Source organism: Sus scrofa, chromosome X, assembly GCF_054392235.1.
Source record: "Sus scrofa isolate SSC_HxYL_T2T_F1_AM1 chromosome X, Sscrofa_HxYL_maternal_Yorkshire_Landrace_v2.0, whole genome shotgun sequence".
NCBI lineage: Eukaryota > Metazoa > Chordata > Mammalia > Artiodactyla > Suidae > Sus > Sus scrofa.
The window spans coordinates 2,223,556-2,248,693 of NC_139401.1; the positions used below are offsets into that span (position 1 = coordinate 2,223,556).

The following is a 25,138-nucleotide window of genomic DNA, read 5'->3' on the forward strand; positions in this document are numbered from 1 at the left end:
TCTGGACGAGCACACTGGGTGGTCTTTCTTATGTGTGCAGGGTTGTGCCACAATCACCACCATCCAGTTTGAGAACATGTTTGCCCGAATAGAAGTCCCCAGGCCAGGGCTCGAACCCACAGCCCAGCACTGGCAACACTGGATCCTTAACCCACTGAGCCACCAGGGAGCTCCCAGGCTTGGTTTTTAAAGAGCTCTCTTTGATGGACGTTCTTTTCTGGCCGAGAACGCCCTCTGGTCTGAATGCCACTTTCCTTCCCCTGGCGGGAAGCGGGACTGTTGTGGCCAGGACACTGTCCCAGGGGACAGCTGTGCATGGCAGGTGGCTCCGGGCTGTCACGGCCCCAGTTCCTTTCTTCTTCGGCAGGAGTGAGCCCAGCACTCACCTGGGTTTCTCAGGTCCAGTCTCTGCAGGTGTCCTGGTCCTTCTGAACCCAGTTTCATGGCTGAGCTCATTGCCTTAATGAAGATCCCGCCTGCAGGTCCCAGAGCTGCCGCAGGAATCAGGCCAGGGTGGTAGTGGTTTAATCGGTTTAATCAAGTCCCCCTGCTCGATGGCCAGTCACTCTGTCCTTTGCTGGTCCCGCCCAAGGGTCCCCCATCACCTTGCCCTCCAGGCTCTGCCCGTCATCCTCGCGGGCACCTCTCTGGGTGTCTCCCCCTCGCCTCGCCCGCCCGACTGCAAAGCTGGGCAAGAAGCTTTCACTTGGATCTTCCCTGTCACCCCTGAGCAAGCAGGTGTCCCCAGAAATAGGGCACAGACAAGCCTGGCCAGCTGATGGGGACGTCTTGCCTGCTGGAGCCCAGGCTGGGGGAAGGTGAGAGGCCACCGCGGTGGGAAGCGGCAGCCCCACCTGGGCCCCGAGCATCTACAGCTGAGTGTCCATCAGGGCTAGAAATCGGCGCATCTTCTCTGCGGGTCTGGGCCACGGCAGGACCCCGGCTCGGGCACTTGTCCCTATCAGCAGGCTGCCCACGGTCCACGGGCGATCGAAATGAGAGCAGCAGAAATAAAAGATCACGCTGGTGTAGTGCGTTGAATACGGTACCCGCAAACCCGCCTGTGCGCGCATACCCAGACCCCAGGAATGGGAGCTCCTTTGGACAAAGGGTCTTTGCAGAGGTGATGAAGTTAGGGGTCTGAGAGGAGGTCCTCCTGGAAGAGGGGCCCCTCCATCCAAGGACAGTGTCCTCCCAAGAGACAGAAGAGGAGACCCAGACACACAGGAGAAGCCACGGGAAGACAGAGGCAGAGAAGGAGGGAGGCGGCTACCAGCCCAGGGCAGAGGCAGGCAGGACCCTGCCCTGGAGCCTCTGGAGGGAGCGTAGCCCTGGGACCCCTTGACCTCAGATGTCGGGTCCCCAGGACGGGGATGGGGGTGGATGTGGGATAATTTGGGGTACTCTCCTGGCAGTGGTGCTCTCCTGCAGCCGCCCCGGTACAGGAACACGCCCCCTCCCTCCCCACCTGAAAAGCTCGGCCTCAGCTAATCCATCACGTGGGTCACCCTTGCTAGTGATGGGTGTGCATGTTGCTGTGGGATCAGCCCCACCGCTGATGGTGTCGGGGGCGGGGGCTACTTGAGGGCTGTGCACACAGGAAGGAGCAGAAACCCAGGTCCCCCCCCACCATAAACGTTCTCATCCCCTTAATCCGGCTGATGGGATTTTCCAGAGTGATTCATCTTGGCTCCCTCCTGGGTCTTCAGCAAAGAGCTTCTGGCCGTCCCCCCAGTTCCCGCACACACGGTGATCCCCGAGGCCAGAACCGCTGGGGTCCCCCGAGCTGGGCCAGCCCACAGGGGAAATGGGTTCCCCGCATGATCAGGCCTACCGTCTCCTGAAGGAATATTCCAACGGCTTCATGGTCTCCCAGGTAGGGGGCTGAGGGGGGCAGGATGTTCACGGGTTTGGGTCCCATTGTGGGGACCTTGGAAGATGGATGGGGGGCAGGTGCTTAGTGGGGATAGGGTCTCCTCTGGGCAGGGGGCGGGGTGAGAGGTTCTGGACCCGTGGGCAGGTCTGCGGGCAGAAGCTTGGCTGCTGGGGGCCAGGGCCGTTCTGCAGATCTGTGGACACCCTGGACCCCGTTTTAGAAGGATGCTCATGAAAGTGCGGCCTCAGAGAGAGAAGGTTGTCGAGGAGACCACAGTCGTTGAAGTCCAGGTATGGACAGCGGGAAAGCACTGGGGCTAGAGGACTCCGGGGGTTCGATGCTACACCCTCAAAGCAAGGGGGTGCACCTACAATCAAGGGAGTCCCCGTTGTGGCTCAGCAGGTTAAGAACTCGACTGGTATCCTTGAGGTTGTGGGTTCGATCCCTGGCCTCACTCCGTGGGTTAAGGATCCGGCGTGGCCATGAGCTGTGGTGTAGGTTGCAGATGCAGCTCAGACCTGGTGTGGCTGTGGCCATGATGGAGACCGGCAGGTGTAGCTCTGACTCGATTCCTCACCTGAGAACCTCCATATGCCGGGGGTGCAGCTCTAAAAAGACAAACAGAGAAAACAAATGGAGGCAGGTTTGGAAGGTCTGTCAGAGGTGCATCAGTGGAGCAGATCCGCTCTTGTGCCTGAATAAGTATTAAGGCAGTGAGACCACACACAGAACAGGGCACAGTCTGTGCCCTTCCTTTCACAGGACGCGGCCAGAAGGAGCCCGTCCACAGATGGGAGGTGGGGGCAGAGGGGTCGTGGGGCTGCGGAGGGGAGGGGGCGTGACGGCTCATAGGGGCGGGGCCTCCTGTGGGGCGGGCGGGGGTGGGGGTGGGATGAGAATGTTCTGGAGCCAGAGAGAAGTGGTGGTTTTCTCACGCTGCGCCTCTTCCGAAAACCCCTGAATCATTGAGTCTCACGGGGTTAAGGTGACGGTTGTGAGGCTTGAGTTTTGCTTCGGTTCAGAAGCAGCCCTGAGTTAGAGCTGGATCTCGGCGAGCTGCGTCCACGCAGGGCGGGGGCCGGAGCCGGGTGAGGTCTGTGGCTGCTCGCGCACCTGCCGGGTGGGGACCCCGTCCGTCGTCTCACTGGGGTTCAGATGCTGGACCTCGCGGTGCGCACAGGTGTTCGGAGGCCGGTGGAGCAAGGCTTGCTCGCTGGAGGCTGAGGCTGGGCGGCTCTTGAAGGACTGGGTTCCTGAAGGCTGTGCCAGCTGAGCTGCCACGTGGAGAAGACCCGGCCTCCCCGCGTCTTGGGAGGAAAGTCCCTTTGGTACATGGGATTTCAGGCCATTTACTGTCACCAGGTACAGAAGGAGAGCAGATGCCAAGTTCCCAAAATAGAACTCAGTGCCACCTGAATAGGGCATCAGTTCATACTATCTCCATCCAGCCAGAGTGATGCCAACTTCAGTATGATGAGTCAGGGAGCTCCCTGGCGGCACAGGGGGTTAAGGACCCAGCGTGGTCATGGCTGTGGCACGGGTTCGATCCCTGGCCCAGGAACGTCCGCCTGCCATGGGTGAGCCAGGAAAAAAAAAGTTAACACAACCTTGATACAAAAGCTATTGCTGTCTTGATAGGGTAAAACTTAATATAACCTTAACAGGAGGAGTTAACAGCTCCATAGAAAAAGAGTGATGATGGATTTGATGAAATAAGCGTGAGTACAACCTCCGTACAAAAGCGACGCTTCTGTTATTAGGCTAGAACTTAATGCAACCTTAATGGAAGAAGAGAGTGAATAAAAAACCTCATCAGAACAGCGGTTGCCGCAGAGCGTAAACGTTAATACAACCGAAAACGAATGGGAGTTGAGACTCTTCCTAGAAGAACGAGCAACGGCAACTGCCATGTCCTCGCCGCACGTGCTCCCTCAAAACACCAGAGCCAGCACCGGCTCAGAGGGTGCAACTTAACGCAAGCCTCACAGCGTGAGTCTTAACAACATCTTCATGCGGCAAAGAGGATGGCAAGCTTACTCTAATGAGAGTTAACACAACCTCAGCACGAAAGCAAACACGATCCTGGCAGAATAAAATGTGCCACAACCTCAGTCGAAGGAGAGCGGCGATAAAATGCCAATAGCACAGGATTGGATTCAACCTTCCGAGCGTAAAAGGCAACACAGCCTTAAAGGAACGCACGTTCCCGGGATCTTATGAGCATAGAGCGAAAAACAAGCGTCCCAGCGTGAGGGGTAACGTCTCCAAAGGGTAAGAGGAAGGATGAGGTTATGCTCTGAGAGTGCACACGCTCAAGACAAAAGCTGGCACCGTCTGAGCATAAAACTTAATGTGACCTGATCGGACAAGAGTTCACAAAATCCCCGTGGAACAGGAGTGAATCCAACGTTCAGAACATAAAACTTAATAGCACCTTATAGAATAAGGGTTTGTTAAAACCTTCACACACCAAGAGTGAATGCAGCCTTCACTCAGGCCCTCAGCCGTCCTCCCAGCGCAAGGCATCCTGCAGATGTCACAGACCCGGGCTCAGCACACCGTTGGCAGAAGAACAACGAATCCTGTCCTAGGGAGTGCCCGTCGTGGTTCAGCGGTCACAAACCCGACTAGTATCCATGAGGATGTGGGTTTGATTCCTGGCCTTGATCAGTGGGTTAAGGATCTGGCGTTGCCAGGAACGGTGGTGTAGATTGCAGATGTGGCTCGGATCTGGCATGGTTGTGACTGTGGCGTAGGCTGGCAGGTGCAGCTTTGTTTTAACCCCTAGCCTGGGAACTTCCATATGCTGCAGGTGTGGCCCTAAAAAGAAAAAAAATTGAATACATCTTCATAGAAGACCACTGAATACAACTTTCTAGAACAAGAGTTAATGCAATCTTCATAATGTAAAAACCAATACAGCCTTAATGGAATGAGCGTTGATAACATCTTAATAGAACAGGAGTGATGACAAGCTTAATAGAATCAGAGTTCATACGACCTCAATACGAAAGCTAATACCCCATCTCAATAGGATAAAACTGAACACAACTTTAATAGGAGAGAGTTAATAAAATCCCAGTGGAACAAGCGTTAATTCAATGTTCAGATAATAAAACTTAATGCAACCTTAAAAGAAGGTTAATGAACTCTTCCTAAGAATAAAACTAAATACAAGTTTCATAGCATGAGGGGTAACAGTGCTGTGGAATGAGAGTAATTACAGCTTTATAGAATAAGGGTTCGTACAAGCTCCATGCAAAAGCTAACACCGTCTTAAGAGGATAAAACTTAATACAACCCTAAGAGGGCAGGCGTTAATCCAACACTCAGAGGATAAAACTTAACACGACCTTATAGAATGGGCTTCGGAAAACCTTCATACTCCTGCTCAACCTTCGTCACAGGGTAAGATTGCCTGCAACCATCATGACCTCATTCGCAGAATAAGACCTATTCTGGGAACCAGCGTGGGAACGTCCATATGCCACAGGTGCGGCCCTAAGAAGACAAGCTCCCTAGAACGAGAGTAATTGCAAGTTTATATAATAACGGTTAATACAACCTCAGTACCCAGGCTCACTCTGTCTTAATAGGATAAAGCTTAATACAACCCGAATAGGACCAGAGTTAATGCAAGCTTCAAAGAATGAGGGTAAAGGCAATCTTACTCAAATAAAACGAAATGCAGGCTTCAAAGAATGAGCGTGATCACATCTCCCCAGACCCAAACTAAGGACGTCTTTCATTCAACAGATGTGCCTGCCAGAGCTGACGCCATCGTAATGGGATTCAGCTTAATGCGACCTGCATACACGACGACTTTGTGCAACCTGCACAGACTAACAACCGACAGGACCTCCCAAAGAGCTGGTGCAGTCTCGAATTTTTAGTTTTATGGAGGTAGAGTCGGTGTACAAGGCTGTGATCTTGTCTGCTGTACCGCAAAGGGATTCCGTGACCCGTGTCCACACAGCCTGTCTCATTCAGAATCTTTTCCTGCACAGCGAGCACAGAATACTGGGTAGAGTTCCCTGGGCTAGACAGCAGGTCCCTGATGGCCAGTCATTCCATGGATTTCAACGTGCATGTGCCCATCCCACACCCCCAGCCTATCCCCCCAGCAGCCTTAAAAGAAGGCTCATGAACTCTTCCTAGAATAAAACGAAATACAAGCTTCACAGCATGAGGGGTAAGAGCGCCGTGGAATGAGCATGGGGAACTGAGGGTTTTTCAGAGTGTGAGTCTGTTTCTGTTCTGCAGATAAGCTCATACGATGCTTAGAAGAAGAGTTTCTGCAACTGCAACAGAACAGGACGCACACCGTCTTAAGCAGGATTACTGGAGTTAATAGAACCTTTGTAGATCAGCGTGGCTGGAATGTTAATGTGGTTCAGGGGGTCTCAGGCAGGGACGGTACCCTCAGAGGATGCTTGGCAAAGTCTGAGGACAGGTTTGGTTGTCCCCACTGTGCAGGGGGTGGGGGGACCATGACGCTCCTGCCGTCTTCTGGGTGGAGACCAGACTCCCACGTGCACAGGACGCCCCACCCCGGAAAGTCATCCAGCCGGCGTGTCGGTAGGGTGCTGCCTTAAGAGGACAGGTCAGTAGAGCCTGAATGACAGAATGAAGCGTCCACACAGCGGGAATACCGCCCTCCTGACACATGCATCTTGTGGTCTTTCCCGTGCAGTCAGCGGGAAGGGCAGCACCCAGTTTCCTGGTCAACATCGAGGAAGGTCTCATTTTTATGCTGTTCAAACAACCCTAGGGAGTTCCTGGCGGCTCGGTGGTAACGAACCCAATGAAGATGCATGAGGACGGGGGTTTGATTCCTGGCCTCGCTGAGTGGGTTGGGGATCCAGTGTTGCTCTGAGCTGTGGTGTCGGCGGCAGATGCGGCTCAGATCTGGTGTTGCGTGGTTGTGGTGTAGACCTGCAGCTCCGATTTGACCCCTAGCCTGGGAACCTCCATATGCTACAGGTGCCGCCCTAAAAAAAAAAACAAACAAAACCCACCCATAAAAAAACCCCTAATCCTAAGCACACAACAGGTGCTTAGGGAAACACTTGGCCCCCAGAAGCCATCTCTCCCCCTGGGACTTTTGGGGGTCCTCCTCTAACAGCCGGGCATCCAAGACCCTGGGAGTGGGGGGGAAATGCACTGATGATTTATCTGTTTTGTGCACCCCTTGGGTATTATTTGGAGGCATCCCCTTCAGTTCGTTACACACACACAGAGAAACAGGAAATAACCCACTGATGTCAAGACACACACCGGGTAGGGAAAACCACTGATGCCTTAAGAAAAAAAAAAAAAGGAATGCATGTATTTCCTTGTGTGGAAGAGCAGAAGGAGGCAGACCCAGGGGTCAGAATGAAAATGCAGAAGGCGCTCCGTGCCCTGAGTGTCTGCCCCCGGTCATCACGGTGCTTAGGGAGACTCAGAGGATGGGGAGATGTCACTGGCCTGGCTTCCCAGGTGGCCTGTGCCCCTCACGTGGCTTCCCCTTTGGGGACTTGCTGGTTCAGTGCCTGCAGGCCGCTTCGCAGCCCGTTGCTGCTGAGGCTGGTCCAGCGAACCAGCTGATGCCGAGGGCAGGCGGGAGCCGCCGACATGGGACATGCCCCGTCTCCCCAGCTTGGCTCCTCCCCGCTGGCCAGCCTGAGAAGGACCCCTCTGGACCCTGCATCGATGGGGCCAGCGCCCACCAGGCCCTGGCCTACACCCCCCACCGTGGGACCAATCCATCCAGTCCAGGAGAAGCGGGAAAATGGGTCAGCCCTGAAAAATAACAGGGAGAAGTATCCAATTAAAACATTAAAAAATGTATTAAAAAATAATTGGGGAGGAAGTTCCGGTTGTGGCAGAGCAAAAACAAACACAACTAGTAGCCATGAGGACTCGGGTTCGATCCCGGGCCTCGCTCAGTGGGTTAAGGATACGGTGTTGCCAAGAGCTTGTGGTGTAGGTGGCAGACGTGGCTGTGGCTGTGGTGCAGGCTGGCAGCTGCAGCTCTAGTTTGACCCCTCGTGGGGGAACTTCCATATGCTGCAGGTGCGGCCCTAAAATAAAAACAGAAATTTTTGGAGTTCCCCGGGGTGCAGCAGGTTGAGGATCTGGCATTGTCCCTGCTGGGGCTCAGGTCACTGGTGTGGCAAGGGTTGGATCCCTGGCCTGGGAACTTCTGCATGCCAGTGGCGCGTGAGGCCAAAACATTTGTATATTGTGGTAAAATATACATCGTATAAAATTGAGGAGTTCCCCTTCAGGCTCAGCAGGCTAAGAACCTAACATAGTGTTTGTGAGGATGCAGATTTGATCTCCAGCCTTGCTCAGTGGGTCAAGGCTCCAACGTTACCATGAGCTGTGGTGTAGGTCGCAGACGTGGCTCGGGTCCTGTGTTACTGTGGCTGTGGTGTAGGCTGGCACTGCAGCTGCCATTTGATCCCTAGCCTGGGAACCTCCATATGCCACAGGTAGGGCCGTAATAGTAATAAAAATAATAAAATGGAATTGACCATCTGAACCATTTGAAGCGCACAGCTCATCGGCATTAAGTCCGTTCCCAGGGTTGGGTGACCGTCCCCATGTCCATCTTAGACCTGCTCGTTGTCCCAAAGGGAAACTGAGTCCCGTGAACCCCTGACGTCCCCTCTCCCAGCCCCCAGCCCCCACCCTCCTACCTCCTGTGAACCAGACTCTTCAAAGACCACCTGTCGTGTCCTTTCGGGTCTGGCTTCTCTGAGCATCAAGGTTCGTCCCCACTCGATCCGGGTCAGAACCCCCCCCGCTTTCTGAGTCGGAATCCTGTAGGCAGCATTTGGTTCAGCCGTCAGCAGACACCCAGGCGGTGCCGCCCTTTCGGCCCTGGTGCATGGTGAACACGCGGGGGCGGCTCTCTGTCCCCACTTTCAGTTCTTCTGGGTCCCCACCCCGTGTGGAATTTCTGCACGCTGGGGTGGTCATCTGATGCTGAGTTGTTGTTTTTTAACGACCTGTCGTCCAGTTTCCTGCCCCGTTTCCAAAGGCCGCCCTCCTCCCCCCACCCCCCGTGGTGTGTGTTCCCGAGTCTGGTTCTTCAGAGAATAAAGCCGCCTTTGGTTTCTGCCGCTGCCCCCAGGTTCTCTTCGCCGCCTGTGAGCTGGGCGTGTTTGACCTTCTGGCCGAGGCCCCGGGGCCCCTGGGCTCGGCCGCAGTGGCCGCACATCTGGGCATCAGCTGCCGGGGGACGGAGCAACTGCTGGATGCCTGTGTGCTCCTGAAGCTGCTTCACGTGGAAATGAGGAGAGGAGAATGTAAGTGTCCTTGGTATCTGCTTTGATTTTTGCTTTTGTTGTCTTTTTAGGGCTGCACCTGTGGCATATCGAGGTTCCCAGGCTAAGGGTCAAATCGGAGCTGCAGCTGACGGCCTACACCACAGCCACAGCAATGCTGGATCCTTAACCCGCTGAGTGAGGCCAGGGATTGAACAAACATGCTCGCAGAGACAATGTCAGGTCCTTAACCTGCTGAGCCACAAGGGGAGCTCCTAGCATCCTTATTATTTTGAAGGCTGCCTTTTGAATGTGCACCCTCAGCACATTTTTTTCCTGGAAGGGTCCAGAGAGTATCTAAGCTGTGCAGGCAAGGCTTGTTGTCTCTATGTCTGCCACTCATTTCTGCCTTTGGAGCATGAGCACAAACAAATGGGTGGGGCTGAGTTCCAATAAAGCTTTATTGACAAAAACAGGTGGTGGGCCAGGGTTCCAATAAAACTTTATTGACAAAAACAGGTGGTGGGCCAGGGTTCCAATAAAGCTTTATTGACAAGAACAGGTGGTGGGCCAGGGTTCCAATAAAGCTTTATTGACAAGAACAGGTGGTGGGCCAGGGTTCCAATAAAGCTTTATTGACAAAAACAGGTGGTGGGCCTGGGTTCCAGTATAACTTTACTGACAGGAGTTCCTGTTGTGTCTCAGCAGTAACAAACCCGACTGGTATCCATGAAGTCATGGTTTTGATCCCTGGACTCCTTCAGTGGGTTAGGGGTCCAGCATTGCTGAAAGCTGCAGTGTAGGCTGCAGATCTGGCTCAGATCTGGCATTGCTGTGGCTGTGGTATAGGCCTGCAGCTGCAGCTCTGATGTGACACTTAGCCTGGGAACTTCCATATGCTGTAGGTGTGGGTCTAAAAAAAATAAAAAAATAAAAATTATTGACAGAAACAGGTGGGGGCCAGCGTTCCAATAAAACTTTATTGACAAAAACAGGCAGAGGGCCAAAGCCAGACAACAAATTCAGGCTGTCCTTTGCCGACTCCTGATTGATAGGTTTCCTTTGGCTGATGTGCACAGCCTGATGAAACAAATGAGGAACGAGACAAAAATGTGGGGGTGGGGAGAAAAAAAAAATCACAAGGGGGGTTCCCGCTGTGGCACAGGGGTTAAGGACCTGGCATTGCCACAGCTGTGGCATAGGTCACAGCTGCAGTTTGAAATTGGTACCTGCCCCAGGAGCTTCCATATGCCATGGGTGAAGCTGAAAAAGAAAAAAAAAACCACAAGGAAATAATTTTTTATCAAGTTGAATTGATTGGAGGGTTGCCGTTTATGCCCAGGTTGTATTCTTCACTGTGCTGTTGAAACTCCTTTGCTCTTGTGGAATACGGCGACAGTAGGTCTTATTTCTTCCTTTGAAAAAATTCAAAACTGTCAACCCTCTGTCAGTCATTCAGACTGTGTTTTAGAATTTTGTCCCTCCGTGAAATTGCAAAGAGTGGAAACTGGACAGGACGGGAGTGGGTGGCAGCAGGGGGAGGGTGGGGTTTTTGTGGCAAGGACTTGTGTGCCCACCCAGTGGATTTCTGGGGTGCAAAGAGTGGGCATGGGTTAATTTTCTTTTTTCATTTTTTCTCCTTTTAGGGCCACACGCACGGCATATGAAGATTCCCAGGCTCGGGGCTGAATCGGAGCTACAGCTGCCGGTCTACACCACAGCCACAGCAATGCCAGATCCAAGCTGCATGTGTGACCTACACCGCAGCTCACAGCAATGCCGGATCCTTAACCCACTGAGCGAGGCCAGGGATCAAACCCGCATCCTCATGGACAGTCGTTGGGTTTTTCACCTGCTCAGCCACAACAGGAGCTCCCCCACGTGTCTATTTTAAAAGCGGTTGTGCCTTAGACATCCTTGGACCATCCTCGTCCAGTGGGATTTGCCGAAGCTGAACCGGCAGGTGCACCGGCTGCCCCGCCCCTTCAGGACGTGGGTCCAGCTGCCGGGATTTCCAGGAACCCAGAGGAGACGGGCCGCGTGTCAGTCACGACGTTGCTGTCGCTGTACGTGAAGGCTGACGTCCCTGTCGTCTCACTTACTGGACAATGTTCTGCTCGTTCGCAGCTGTCTACGCCAACACCGAGCTGGCCAGCGCCTACCTGGCCAGGACCAGCCCCACGTCCCAGCAGCACATGCTGCTCTACGTGGCCAGGACCACCTACCTGTGCTGGGCCCACCTGGCCGAGGCCGTGAGGTGGGTGGGGCGTGGAGGGCGGCCCTGAGGCCCGGGGCTTCGGCGGGGGGCGGGGGGCTGGGGGCTGGTTTCGGGGTGTCCGGGACAGGGAAATGCCGATTCCCCCGTAAGGAACCCCAGAGCTCGTGTCTGCCATCAGCTGGTGGTGACCCGACGGGATTAACCTAGTGAGATCATGACGAAAATCCTGGCGCTTCAGGAGTCTCCAGGGGAGTGTGGGTTTCACCCCACAGAGCAGGGAAGGGGGGCCCGGGGGTGGGCAGCCCTGCTCTTAGGTGACTGCATCTCACCCCACTCCTCAGCCCCACCCTGCTGACACGGGGCTGGGTCCCTGATGGGGTGGCCTGTGCACTGTGGGGCTCGAGCCTGCTTTCCACCCACCACCTGCCAGGGGTGTCCCCTCCCCTGTAGCTGTGACAACCAGAAATGTCCCCAGACACTGCCACTGTCTCCTGGGGCCAAAATCACTTGGCCTTGGGAATCACTGTGTTTGAGAGCGATCAATAGATACATTGTAGATATTGATTGATGATTGATAGGTAGTATTGATAGTTTGATGATGATTGAGATAAATAGGTGTTATTGATAGATATTGATAAAAGACCACCGGTATTGGCGTTCCTGTTGTGGCTCGGTGGAAATGAATCTGACTAGCATCCATGAGGATGCAGGTTCGATCCCTGCCTTTGCTCAGTGGGTTAAGGATCCTGCATGGCTGTGGCTGTGGTGTAGGCTGGGACCTGGAGCTCTAACTCGACTCCTAGCCTGGGAACTTCCAAATGCCGTAGAGGCGGCCCTAAAAAGACAAAAAAAAAAAAAAAACCCAAAAAAGACCATAGATATTGACAGGTATGAATGGAAAAATGATAGACGGGTCTGTACATGGAGGGTATGGATGAATGCTGTTTGCTAAACACGGCTTAGTACGGAGGGGTGGCTAGAGGATGGGCAGATGCCACTGACGGTTTGATGGTGATGGGTAGACACGGACATTATAGGTAGGCATCGATAGAAGACAATAAGTGAAATTAAGAGGTGCAGATAGGTGATAGGGGACAGATGGATCAATAGACGATATTAATAAATGCCTAAGAGTGACAGGGACTGATGGATAATGACAGACGATAGACACTGATAGATGACTGACGGGTAAGACTGACAGTGTGAGAGCTGGATGACGATGGGCAGGCAGTATTGATCGATATTGACAGAGGGTGATAGATATTGATATGTTGATATCAATGTATAGATATTGATACAGGTCGGCGACAGGTAGGTGTGAGGACAGTTGGGTAGATAACTGATAAGTGACAGATAATAGAATTATAGAAGATGGTTGATGGAGAGGCTCTCTCGGGCCGGGCCAGGGTCCCTCAGCCCTGCGGACACTGGGGCTCTGATGGGGGCGTCCTGTGCACTGTGGGGGGTTGAGCGGTGTCCCTGGTCTCCACCCCCCCCCCGACGTCAGGAGCTCCCCTCTCCCACTGTGACACCCAACGATGTCCCCAGACCATGAGGCGCGCCCCCCGGGAGGACAGAAGCGCTCCCTGTCGGGAACCACGGCTCTGTCTTCCTTCTTCATGTCTGTGCCTTAAACCCCGCGTGCAGCCCCGGTGGCTCCGCTGTGAAAATCCCAGGCCCACGTCCCACCGCAGGTTTTGGAAAAGGGGCAGCTCCTCTCCCTTCTGCGCGTCTTCCGCGTTGGACGTCACATTCCTCTTCCAAACCACACGCGCGCACGGGGCACCCGCCTGACCTGTTCGGAGCGTCTCCAGGGGACCCCAGGGTGGGGTTTCAGTGGGGACCCCCACCCCCAGCTGGTGTGTAAAGTGCGTGAGGGCCAGGCTGAAGCTTTCTGGAAGGAGGCCAAGGCGTCAGAGGTCTCATCCCATCCAGACTAGAACAGCTGCTCAGCTCCGACAGGTTCTGTCCACATGGCAACGGGGTCCCACCTGCTGTATCTTTTTTTTTTTTTTTTTTTTTTTTTAGGGCCGCACCTGCAGCATATGGAAATCTCCAGGCTGTGGGTCCAATCGGAGCAGCATCTGCAGGCCTGCACCAGAGCCACAGCAACGCCAGGTCTGAGCTGCATCTGCCACCTACACTGCAGCTCATGGCAACGCCAGGTCCTTAACCCACTGAGTGAGGCCAGGGATCGAACATGCGTCCTCGAGGATACTAGGCAGGTTCATTATCACTGAGCCACAATGGGAACTCCTACAGCTTCTTTCTTTCTTTCTTTCTTTCTTTCTTTCTTTCTTTCTTTCTTTCTTTCTTTCTTTCTTTCTTTCTTTCTTTCCTTCTTTCTTTCTTTCTTTTTCTTCCTTTCTTTTTCTTTCTTTCTTTCTTTCTTTCTTTCTTTCTTTCTTTCTTTCTTTCTTTCTCTTTCTTTCTTTTTCTTTCTTTCTTTCTTTCCTCCTTCCTTCCTTCCTTCCTTCCTTCCTTCCTTCCTTCCTTCCTTTCTCTCTTTCTCTCTTTCTTTTTTGGCTCAGCCCACAGCATACAGAAGTTCCCAGGTCAGAGATTGAACCCGAGCCACAGCAGTGATAATGCCAGATCCTTACCCCACCGTGCCCCCAAGGAACTCCTGCTACAGCTTTCTGAGCTGTGGGTTTTACAAGCAGCAGGGCCATCTAGCTTTGAACGAGACATCCCTCGAGTCTGCGATGTTGGAATCCATCCAGTTAAAAGCGGAAATTGGGAGGGTCAGAGCCAGCACGGAGGGCGTGGACGCAGCCTGTGGCTCACAGTCCCCGGTGTGTGGACAACAAAGGTCGGCTCCGAGGCTCTGTAGGTCCCCTCTGGGGTCTGCCCCACGGACATCACCGCTTCGTCCCACGTGTACAAGGAACCTGGTTTTGGAGCAATGGAGGGTGACACTTGTTTTTCATTCACAGACTTTCATGTATATGAGTTATATGAGTAAATGTTCAGCTTTATTATTTTGAATTTTTTAGTATAGTTGATTTATAATGTTCTGTCAATTTCTGCTCCACAGCCAAGTGACCCTTATATACACACACACACACACACACACACACACACACACACACACACACATACACACACACACATATATATATACACACACACACACACCCTCCCAAGAGACTGGATAGACTTCCCTGTGCGGGACGCAGGACCTCATTAAGTAGCCATTTTCAATGTCATAGTTTGTATCTATTAATCCCTATCCCCCCCTCCCGCCATCCCATTCCATCCCCCTTGGCAATGCAAGTCTGTTCTCTATGTCTGTGAGTCTGCTTCTGTTCTAGATAGATTCACTTGTGGCACAGTTTGGATTCAACATGTCAAGGATCTCCTATGGTATGTGTCTTTCTCTGTCTGACTTACTTCACTTACTCTGAGACTCTCTAGTTGCATCCATGTTGTGGGAAATGGCATGATTTCATTCTTTTTCATGGCTGAGTAGTATTCCATTATGTATATATACCACATCTTCTTAATCCATTCCTCTGTTGATGGACATTTAGGTTTTCCTCTTGTCTTGGCTATTGGGAATAGTGTGCAATCAACACAGGGGTGCGTGGATCTTTTTGAATGAAAAACACAGGGGTGCGTGGATCTTTTTGAATGAAAAACACAGGGGTGCGTGGATCTTTTTGAATGAAAGCTTTGTTCCGATAAATGCCCAGGAATAAGACTTGGATCACATGGTAGTTCTAAGTTTAGTTTGCTGAGGAACCTCCATCCTGTTTTCCATACTGGTTGTACCAACTGGCATTCCCACCGACAGTGTAGGAGGGTTCCCTTTTCTCCACACCCTCTCCAGCGCTGGCTCTTTGTAGACATAGTTATATGAGTAAATGTATTAAAATCCATTAAATTATTTAAAGTCTCCAATGCTCAAATGCGAAATTACAGTCTTCTCTGAAATAGCTAATTAAAGATATGAATACATATCTAGGAGATACAAAGAGGAAAGTTTTGCATTTGATAATTTCTTTTTAAAAAATTTTAATTATAGTTGATTTTCAGTGTTGTGTCAGTTTCTGCTGCACTGCACAGTGACCCCATCATACATCTGTATACATTCTTTTTCTCATACTGTCTTCCCCCCTCTTCTCCTTACTTCTGCCTTGGGTTGGTGCACGTGGGTCCCACCCATGGGCGCAAATTTCTGCTTCTGTGTGTTTTCATCACCGTCTCCCCAAGGTCAGGACGACGAGAGATGGCTCTCCTCTAACGAAAGCAGGAGGGGGCTGATTTTGGCGGTGCTAGACTGCGTCCAGGATGGAAGGGGACAAGCCACAGGGAGACCGCTCGCCTGTGCTTGTAGCTGGAGAGAGCGGGGCAGGAGGCGGCAGACCTCCGTCAGGGCCGCAGGGCAGGTGGAGGCAGCTGCGGGTAGACCAGTTGGCCGTTCGGCTGCAAAGCGTTGCCCATCCCAGATGCTGGGGGACAAGTCACGAGGACCGAGGGCTCCCCTCACTGCATAGCATCCGCAGACTCTCCTTAAGCGTCCTTACCCTTCTTCTTGGCTCCCATCTGAGAGCCGGGCTGCTGTGCGAGCCTGCGGCTCCGAATGTGCCTTATACCGCTCGCCAGCCAGGAAGCCGTCCGGGGGTGTCTGGGTGGCTGACTTACGTCCGCTGCTTGTTCCTTCCGTGTTGGCAGGGGAGGGGCCGGGGGCGCCTGAGCTGATGTGCCTCCAAGTCTCAGGACCCGGTGACAGCCTTGCCCCCCGTTTTCAGGGAAGGGAAGAACCAGTATCCGAAGGCGTTCGGGGTTCCCTCCGAGGAGCTCTTCAGCGCCATCTACAGGTAACGCCCCGCGCCGGCTCTCCTGGGGTCTGGCGTCCTCTTGCTCAACTTAAGAAAATTGAACTATCATTAATGTACAGGGTTGTGCCGATTTGTGCGGCACAGCAAAGGATTCAGTTATACATACATATATATATGTGCAGGGTGCATATATCTATCTATAACTCTGTACATGCATATAATCCTCCATTGTGGTGTCTCCCAGGAGACTGGAGAGAGCTCCCTGTGCTGGACAGCAGGACCTCATGGCTTCTCCATCTAAATGTCATAGTTTGCTTCTACGGACCCCAAACTCCCTGTCCATCCCCCCCACAAGTCTGTTCTCTGTGTCTGGGGACACGCTTATTTTTAAACGATGTTCCGGTCTAAAGCAATGTGTCCAAATAGAGCAAAACAGAAGGAAGTTGATTTTTTCTTTTCTGTTGGGTCTTTTTACAGCTGCACCTGCGACATATGGATGTTCCCAGGCTAGGGGTCAAACAGGAGCTGCAGCTGCAGCTGCCAGCCTACTCCACAGCCACAGCCACACCAGATCCTTAACCCACTCAGCGAGGCCAGGGATGGAACCCGCATCCTCACGGATACAAGCCGGGCTTGTTACCACTGAGCCACGATGGGAATTCCTGGAAGTTCATATTCAATTTAAAATTTTTTTAAAAACCGATTTGGCCGTTCTGATGTTTGTGTGGAGCGATTTCTGGCGTCGCTGCCAATATTTCTCTCTTCGTTTTAAAGTAGGGAAACAAGGCACCGTTTCGATTTGGCTAGAGTTACCTAGAAAATACTTTTTATTTATTTTTGGCTTTCCGTGCCAAGAAATAGATGTGGTGTCTCGTATGGAGCTCTGGTAGCAACGTTCTGAGGTGGTGACGCTGTGATGACTCTTTGCAGGGTTTGCAGCAGCCCGTGGGGCTGGGGGCGTGGGTGGCGGGAGGAAGGAGGGGACGCTGATGAGGGTCCCACCCTCCCCCTCCCTGGAGTCTCTCCCCCTTCACTCCCTTCCCTCCTCCTCGTCTTCCTACACGGACACCAAACCCAGAAACCCCGCAGCCGGGCTACAGGAGAAGGACCCCCGGGAGCTCCTCACCTACCCAGCCTCCTCCGCCCCCTCACCTCCGCTCCCTTCCAAGGCCTCCCCTCCCCCGGTCTTTCCATGCCTCCTCCCGGAATCCGCGCCATCTGGACCTGCTCCCTTCCACGTCCGGACCTGCAAAGGAGCCCAGATCCTCGTGCGCTCCGCCCGGTGGGGTGGGGCGCACACTGTTTGCGCAGCACAATCCAGGGCATCGCTCGACGTGCTGCACCTGTTTCTACCGGGACCTGACGGGCGGGGCTCCGCTTCAGGTCTGAGGGGGAGCGGCTGCAGTTCCTGCGGGGCCTGGGGGACGTGTGGAGCGTGGAAGGGAGGGGCGTGCTGGCCGCCTTTGACCTGTCACCGTTCCCGCTCGTCTGCGACCTCGGAGGTGAGTGTCCGTTGCTTGGGATTCTGGATGCGAAGCGTTTACGCCCTCCTGCTTTTAATTGGAATATAGTTCATTTACAGTGTTATTTTAGGGGTGCAGCAAAATGACTCAGTTTTATATATATATAAAATAAACACGTGTGTCTATACAGATATCAATATATGCATATATATGCATATATAAAACATATATATGTATACGTGTATTCTTTTTCAAATTCTTTTCCGTTACAGGCTTATTATAAGATACTGAATAGAGTTCCCTGTGCTGGACAGTGGGACCTTGTTGTTTGTTTCTCTTTTGTATCATAGTGTGCATCTCATGATCCCAAATTCTTTATTTTGTGTGTATTTTATGTGTAATACTTTGTATCTGCTCATCCCAAACTCCTAAGGTGTCCTTCTCCCCTCCCTTCCCCTTCGGTAACTCTAAGTTGGTTCTCTGTGTCTGAGTCTGTGTCTGTTTTGTAAATAGGTTCATTTGTGTCATATTTTAGATTCCACATGTAAGGGATGTTCCTCTGGTTTTTGTCTTTGTCTGACTGACTTAGTAAGAGAATCTCTAGGTCCATCCATGTTGCTGCACATGGCATGATTTTGTTCTTTTTTATGGCTGAGTCGTATTCCGTTGTGTCTATGGACCGCATCTTCTTGATCCATTCCTCTGTCCAGGGACATTTAGGTTGTTTTCATGTCTCGGCTGTTGTGAATTGTGCTGCTGTGAACGTGGTGCATGGATCTTTTCCAAGTATGGTTGTCTCTGGATAGGTGCCCAGGAGCGGGATTGCTGGATCATACGTAGTTCTGTTTTTAGTTTTTTAAGGAACCTCCTCCCCCAGTGGCTGCACCAGTTACGTTCCCACCAGCAGAGCGCCAGGACGCCTCGCATTGTAAGGGTTCCCAGGGATCTGACGGGGACAGAGGACATCTGGTGTAGGATGTAGAGAAAGTCTTCTGTTGACGCCCTGGGCGCTGTCACGGCCCCCCAGCTCCTCAGTAGAGCCAAGCAGCCATGGCTTCTGGGAGGGGAGCGTAGGAAAAAGCTGTGCTTCTCCCTGTGCACAACAGTCCGAAACCTCAGGGAGGGGTTGAGGGCGGGATCTGCCGACACTCAGCAGAGCCTCCCGCTGGCATCCTGCTGGGGCCACAATCCTGTCTGCACCTGCCTGGCTCAGGGCAGGTGTCTGGGGTCCCACGGGGAGTCGGCGTCGCCCTTCACTCGGGAAACTTCTAAGGTGATGCTGACGGCGATGAGAAGATGCCTGGCCCTGTCTTGAGCAGCTTCTCTGGGTCGGGTACCAGGTTTGGGGGAGATCTTAGAGCCAAGGCAGAGCTGGTTGAGGGGCGTCATTGTCCCTGCCTTACAGGATAGGCAGGTTGCTCTGCTGAGGTGGACACGGCAGCTGCGAGGCCCACCCCTCGGTCTGTTTTCGACAAACCATCTCCCTCCGTCACCCCCTCCCATAGCAGAGGCGTGGGAGGCCTGGGGATGTGGGGGCTCAGACAGCACCTGTGGGGCAGAAGGGGTGTCTTCCCCTGCTCATCACCACCAGGTTCCACGGAGCAGGTGCAGACTGGGAATGGCTTTGCCTGGGGGCAGGGGTGCAGCTGAGGAGACAGTACAAGGCAGGAGCCCTAGGTAGAGGTTCTCTAGGACCCAGTGACATCTGGAAGGGGCCCCTCATCCCCTGGAAACGTCCCCTGCAGGGAGATGCAGGCTCATCTTCCTCTGACTGCTGCTCCGGGTTCTTCCTCTCAGCTGTTGTCTGGGATGGATGGACTCCCTGGCATGGAGGACTTGGGGAGGTCAGAGCCTGTGCAGGAGGTTGGCATGAGGGTCATTCAAGCCCAGCAGACTCCCGGATTCAGGGGCTTGTGGATGAGCGTGTCGCCATGGAGACCAGAGGGTGGGTACCACCCGGTTCCCCCGCCAGGCTCGCCCTGTGTCCACTTGCAGGCTGTTCAGGGGCTCTGGCCAAGGAGTGCACGTCTCTCTACGCTGGATGCCACGTCACCGTGTTTGACATGCCAGATGTGGTCCAGATGGCAAAGAGGCACTTCTCCTTCCCGGAGGATGGACGGATCAGCTTCCGTGAGGGTGGGTTTCCCATTGATATCCTGTCTGCGGGGAAGCAGAGGTGTCCCGGGGGCTTGGGAGAGGCCAGCAGTGATGGTCAGCATGGCTTCCTCCATCCACCAAATAGCCACCCCCCCAACTTAGAACTGGGACTCAGGATGGATGGAAAGTTGTGGGAAGGTGTATTGTTTTCTTACAATGAATTCTTTCTGGAGTATTGCACTGGGTTCAAAAATGCGCCCTCAGATTTTGTTTCCACCCAGAATGTGTGAATGTCACCTTATGTAGAAATAGGATGCTGGCAAGGTGAGTATCAAAGGATCTAGGATGAGCACAGGCATCTTGTTGAGAAACAGGGTCTGTGCAGGTGGGGAAGGGAAGGGTCTGAGAGGAGGGCCTCCTGGATGAGGGGGGCCCTCCATCCAAGGACAGAGTCCTCCTAAGAGACACAACAGGAGACCCAGACATAGAGGAGACGCCACGGGAAAGATCTGAGAGGAGGTCTTCCTGGATGAGGGGTCCCCCATCTAAGGACGGTGTCCTCCTAAGAGACACAAGAGGAGACCCAGACACAGAGGAGAAGCCATGGGAAGACAGAGGCAGAGCTGGGAGGGAGGCAGCCACCAGCCCAGGGCTGCCTGGAGCCCCCAGATGCTGGAGGAGGCAGGACCCTCCCTGGAGCCTCTGGAGGGAGCCCGGCCCTGGGACCCCTTGACCTCAGACGTCTGCTCTCTAGGATGGGGGAGGATGGATGGCTGCCGTTTTAACCCACGTGATTTGTTGTCATTTGTTAACACAACCCCCCGAAACCAATTCACAGAGCAAAGCCGGCAAATCGTAGATGTGATTGTTGCTTCCATGACCAGCAACAAATGCAAAATTAAATTGCAGAGACACACCTGTCAGGAGAAACCAGAGAATGGGTTACAGTTTATTTACAGAGGCTGTGAGCCTCGGTCTTGGAAAAGCGAAGCGTCTGCTCTTAGGTGGTTGGGCACACTGACTCGTCCCCAGTATTGTCGTCTCTTTCCTCTGTCGGACGCAAGTCATAAAACATTGTCCTGAGATGTACTCGGGGGAGGTCACAGCCACCAGCCCCAAAACGTGTTCCCAGTCCTTGCCCGCCTTGCACCAGCTGCCCCGCCTCGGTCAACAGGACAGGCGAAGCCATTTGTCCTTTTCTAACAGCCATGAAAACCACGGAGCGTGTTAAACAGGTACGGACACGATATAATTGCTGTTTGAGATGATCCGCTCTGACTATAGAAGAAAGAAAGGCTTACGGAGAACGGGGAGGAATCAGGGAGGTCCTCCAGGTGGAGGTGTTTGTTCCAAAGGAATGAACACATTTTTGACTGTTAAATGAAAACCGTTTCTCTGCTCACAGAGCTTCTGACACCCAACGTGGGGCGTTTCCACACCAAGGAGTCCTCCAGTTCCCTTCAGACCCCAGCTGGGTGTCCTCCAATTCAATTCACCTGTGAAAGGACCCTGAATTGGTGCAAATGCTGAGGGGGGGCCCAGCCCCCTCACAACTGCTCCCACCTCACCTCCAACCACAGGCAGGGTTCAGGTCACCCACACTTCGGTCCAACCTCTTACAGTTGGAGGGTCCCCATGGCCCCCCAAAAAACTCAGAAAACACATGACCTACCTTTTGCTCATAAAGGGGTGAACAGACAGAGGAGGAGGTGGAGGGTGAGGTGGGAGGGGGTCCCACATGCTGGAGGTTCTGTTTCCATGGAGCTTGGGGTACAGCACCCTCCCAACTGTGGGCTCCCCAACCGGGAAGCTCTCTGAAACCCTTTTAAAGAGTTTTTTAGTGAGGTTCCACTCAGTAGGACTGAGTAAACATAGACCCCTCAGCAGCTCTGGAGGTTGGGGTTGAGCTAAAAAAGCCAACCCTTTCCTCACCTGGTTGGTTCCTCTGGCAACCAGCCCCACCTCATTAGCATGAACAGGTGAGCTTGGCTTTCTTAGGAAAAACCACAGATGCTCTGCTCAAAGGGATCAAGAAATTGCTATGGTTTTGGAGCTGTGTGCCAGGAACCAGGTCCTCATGGATGAAGGAGGCCCCTAAATCTAATAATAAGTGTGCTTATAAAAACAGAGATGATACAGAGGAGAAGCCACGGGAAGATAGAGGCAGAGACGGGAGGGAGGCGGCCACCAGCCCAGGGCCACCTGGAGCCCCCAGAAGCTGGGAGAGGCAGGAAGGACCCTCCCCTGGGGCCTCTGGAGGGAGCACAGCTCTGGGACCCCTTGAGCTCAGAGGTCTCATCCCCAAGATGCGGGAGGGTGGGTTCCTGTGGTCTTGTGCCCCCTGGTCTGTGGCCTTTTCTTACACCGCCCAGGTACCTAATCCAGAGCAGGTATCTCCTGACCCAGGTAACCTAATCCAGAGCATTTATGGACAGTAATGACGTGGGTTGAAGGCAAGGTCAGGGGACAGTTACTGGCTCAGACAATGAGAAGGTTGTCAGCCTTTCTGAGGCTCAGAGACCACAGCCACTTTGCCGAGAGGGGGCAGGACTCCCGCTTGCCTTGGAAACGGGGTGCAGCTCCCAGGGATGGGCTTTTTCTCGGGAACTATGGTCCGACCTGCAGACGCCCAGTTCTTGAAGGGCTCCCTGCCATCTTTATTTCACATTCTGAAATTCCGACCTCCAGGAATTTTGGGCGGTGGGGTGGGGCGCTTAATGCTGATTTTTTAAAACACCGTGTTGGAGTTCCCGTTGCGGCTCAGTGGGCACGGAAGAGACTGTGGTCTCTTCACGGATGTGGGTTTGATCCCCGACCTCGCTCCGTGGGTTAAGGACCTGGTGTGGGTCGCAGACGTGGCTCAGATCCAGCATTGCTGTGGCTGTGACATAAGCTGCAGCTGCAGCTCTGATTTGATCCCCAGCCCGGGAACTTCCATATGCTGCAGGTGCAGCTGTAAAATGAAAAAAAAAAAAAAAAAGAGAGAGAGAGAGAGAGAAACAATTGTGTTAAAATATGTTGAATCTTCTGAGCTCGCTGTGGTGCAATGGGATGGGCGGTGACTCTGCAGCACCAGGACGCCGGTTCCATCCCCCATCCAGCTCAGTGGGTTAAAGGATCTCATGTGGACATAGCTGTGGGGTAGGTCACAACTGCAACGCAGATGTGATTCCTGCCCTGGGAACTCCCTATGCCGTGGGGTGGCTGGAAAAGAAAAAAAAAAAAAATTGAAAAGAATATATTGAATCTCCGTGGCCGAGTTTTGGGGCGCTTTAAATTTTGTGCACGGCGGGGGCCGCTCACCCTGGTCTTAATCTGAATCCCAGTGTCCATCCTACTTCGTGGAGGCCGGGGTGTGTGGGTGGGTTCGAGGTCGGTCTTACTTCCATGCCTCACCTTGATTAAATGAAACAGTAACTTGCATTCTGTGCTTTTACCCAGCGGAGGTGAGGCTGGCGGTCAGCAGGGAGGCTGGCCGCAGGGGCGGGCGTGTTGACCCCCTTGGGTCTGCTCTCCCCCTGCAGGCTGTAGGCGGACAGATGCCTGGCCAAACGTGGTCCTTGGCTGTAGTTTTCTGAGAGGGACGGCTGTCTTTCTACTCTGAGTGGAAGAAAATCCAATTTGGAGGAACGTCCTTTTTGCGGTCGTATCTCATGGGGGCGGGGTGGGGTCCGTGTTTCCTGGGCACCTTGGCGCAGGGCACAGATTTGGGAACCGCCTCTGTGTCATCCCGGACCTGCCCCCATCCCCTGTGGGTCTGCGCAGTCTGGACCAGTCGGTCCCGCGGTGCCGCTCAGGGCTGTCCAGGGCCCCTTCCCGCAGCCGCATGGTTGGCAGGCAACGTGGTCGGATATGGAAGTTACACACCACCGTCGGGGAAGGGTCTCTCTCAGGCTTTTAATTTTTATTATTTTGTTTCTTTTTATGGCTGCAGCTGCGGCACAGGGAAGTTCCCAGGCTAGGGGTCCATTGGAGCTCCGGCTGCATGTCTACACCACAGCCACAGCCATGCGGGATCTGAGCTATGTCTGTGATTTATACCCCAGCTCTGGGCAACACTACATCCTTAACCCACGGAGCAAGGCCAGAGATTGAACCCGCATCCTCATGGATACTAGGCAGGTTCTTGACCTGCTGACCCACAACGGGAACTCCACTCTTAGGCGTTTCTGTTTAATCAGGAAAACCCGTACACTCTGCTGGTCCAGTTTGACACATCAGGGAGGAGCTACTAAGCCGTAGCCAGGGGTCTTGTGCTGTCTGTGGACGTGGGAAATCTCCTAAAACCATTTCCAGATCTGATGGAGGAAAAGGGGCCTCTTTCAGAACGCTCTTGTCTGCGCTGAGATTCTTTGTGTTCTGGGGGTGGGGGGAGGTCACCAGCTGGGGAGACCTCGGAAAGCTTGGGCTGTGCAGGCGACCTTGCCGTGCTGGGTGTGGGCGTGGTCCAGTGAGCCGGACAGGCAGGCGGAGCCCGGGGCACGCGTCCTGTGTTGCAGGAGATTTCTTTAAAGACCCCCTCCCGGAGGCGGACCTGTACCTGCTGGCCAGGGTCCTGCACGACTGGACGGACGACAAGTGCTCCCGTCTGCTGGCCAGAATCCACGGCGCCTGCAGGACAGGTAGGGGCCGGGGCTGCCCGGCGGGGGCGGGGCAGCGTCTCATGGGACAAGGGTATGCGTTCAGGTCGCCTGGCTCTCCTTCCCGACCAACTGTAATTGTAACTGACCCCAAGCAAAGATGGAGACACCTGTGCATGTGACGGGGCTCGCGTCGCAGCGGTGCTGTGAGGTCCACCCAACCCGAAGAGGCATGAGGACCTGGGCACAGCCTCTGTGTGGTGGGGACTGTATCCCAGCTGCTCTCTGAGGTCCTTATGTCTTGCTGGTGCGTGAGGATGTGGGCAACTTGTCATAACAGTTGCATTTAGGGGCTGTAATAAGGACATCCCACAGCAAGCGTGAGAGTTGGTAACTACCGTATCTCCATATTCAGATGAGAAAATTCCAGCCCAAGACCTGTAAGAACCCCTCAAAATGGGTCATTCCAGGAGTTCCCCTTGTGGCGCAGTGGTTAACAAATCCGACTAGGAACCATGAGGTTGAGGGTTCGGTCCCTGCCCTTGCTCAGTGGGTTAACGATCCGGCGTTGCCGTGAGCTGTGGTGTAGGTTGCAGACGCGGCTCGGATCTCGTGTTCCTGTGGCTCTGGCATAGGCTGGTGGCTACAGCTCTGATTCGACCCCTAGCCTGGGAACCTCCATATGCCGCGGGAGCGGCCCAAAGAAATAGCAAAAAGACAAAAAAAAGGGGGGTCATTCCAGATACTTCCCAGGACCCACTTATGCTAACATTCATGTTTCCGTGTATTTGAAATCCCCCTGCACCCTGGTGCCTGTGTGTTTCTTTGCCCAAGGTGGCTCCGCTCTGCAGGTAAAGCCTCTGA

At 53.5% G+C, this 25,138-nt stretch overlaps 1 protein-coding gene across 2 annotated transcripts in view; it reads left to right on the top strand.

The window, feature by feature from the left end:
- The window catches only part of LOC146394436 (acetylserotonin O-methyltransferase-like), a 35,540-nt gene that overhangs the window by 4,732 nt on the left and 5,670 nt on the right, over window positions 1–25,138 (top strand). The window contains exons 2-7 of one of the 2 annotated variants that reach the window (XM_085008492.1): window positions 9,000–9,174; window positions 11,260–11,389; window positions 16,105–16,173; window positions 17,518–17,636; window positions 19,593–19,733; window positions 24,194–24,316. In XM_085008492.1, the coding sequence (XP_084864618.1) occupies window positions 9,159–9,174; window positions 11,260–11,389; window positions 16,105–16,173; window positions 17,518–17,636; window positions 19,593–19,733; window positions 24,194–24,316 (598 nt within the window). In that variant the 5' untranslated portion in view covers window positions 9,000–9,158. Of the gene's footprint in view, window positions 1–8,999; window positions 9,175–11,074; window positions 11,390–16,104; window positions 16,174–17,517; window positions 17,637–19,592; window positions 19,734–24,193; window positions 24,317–25,138 lie in introns of those variants that run through there. The other variant, XM_085008491.1, reaches the window with a different exon arrangement.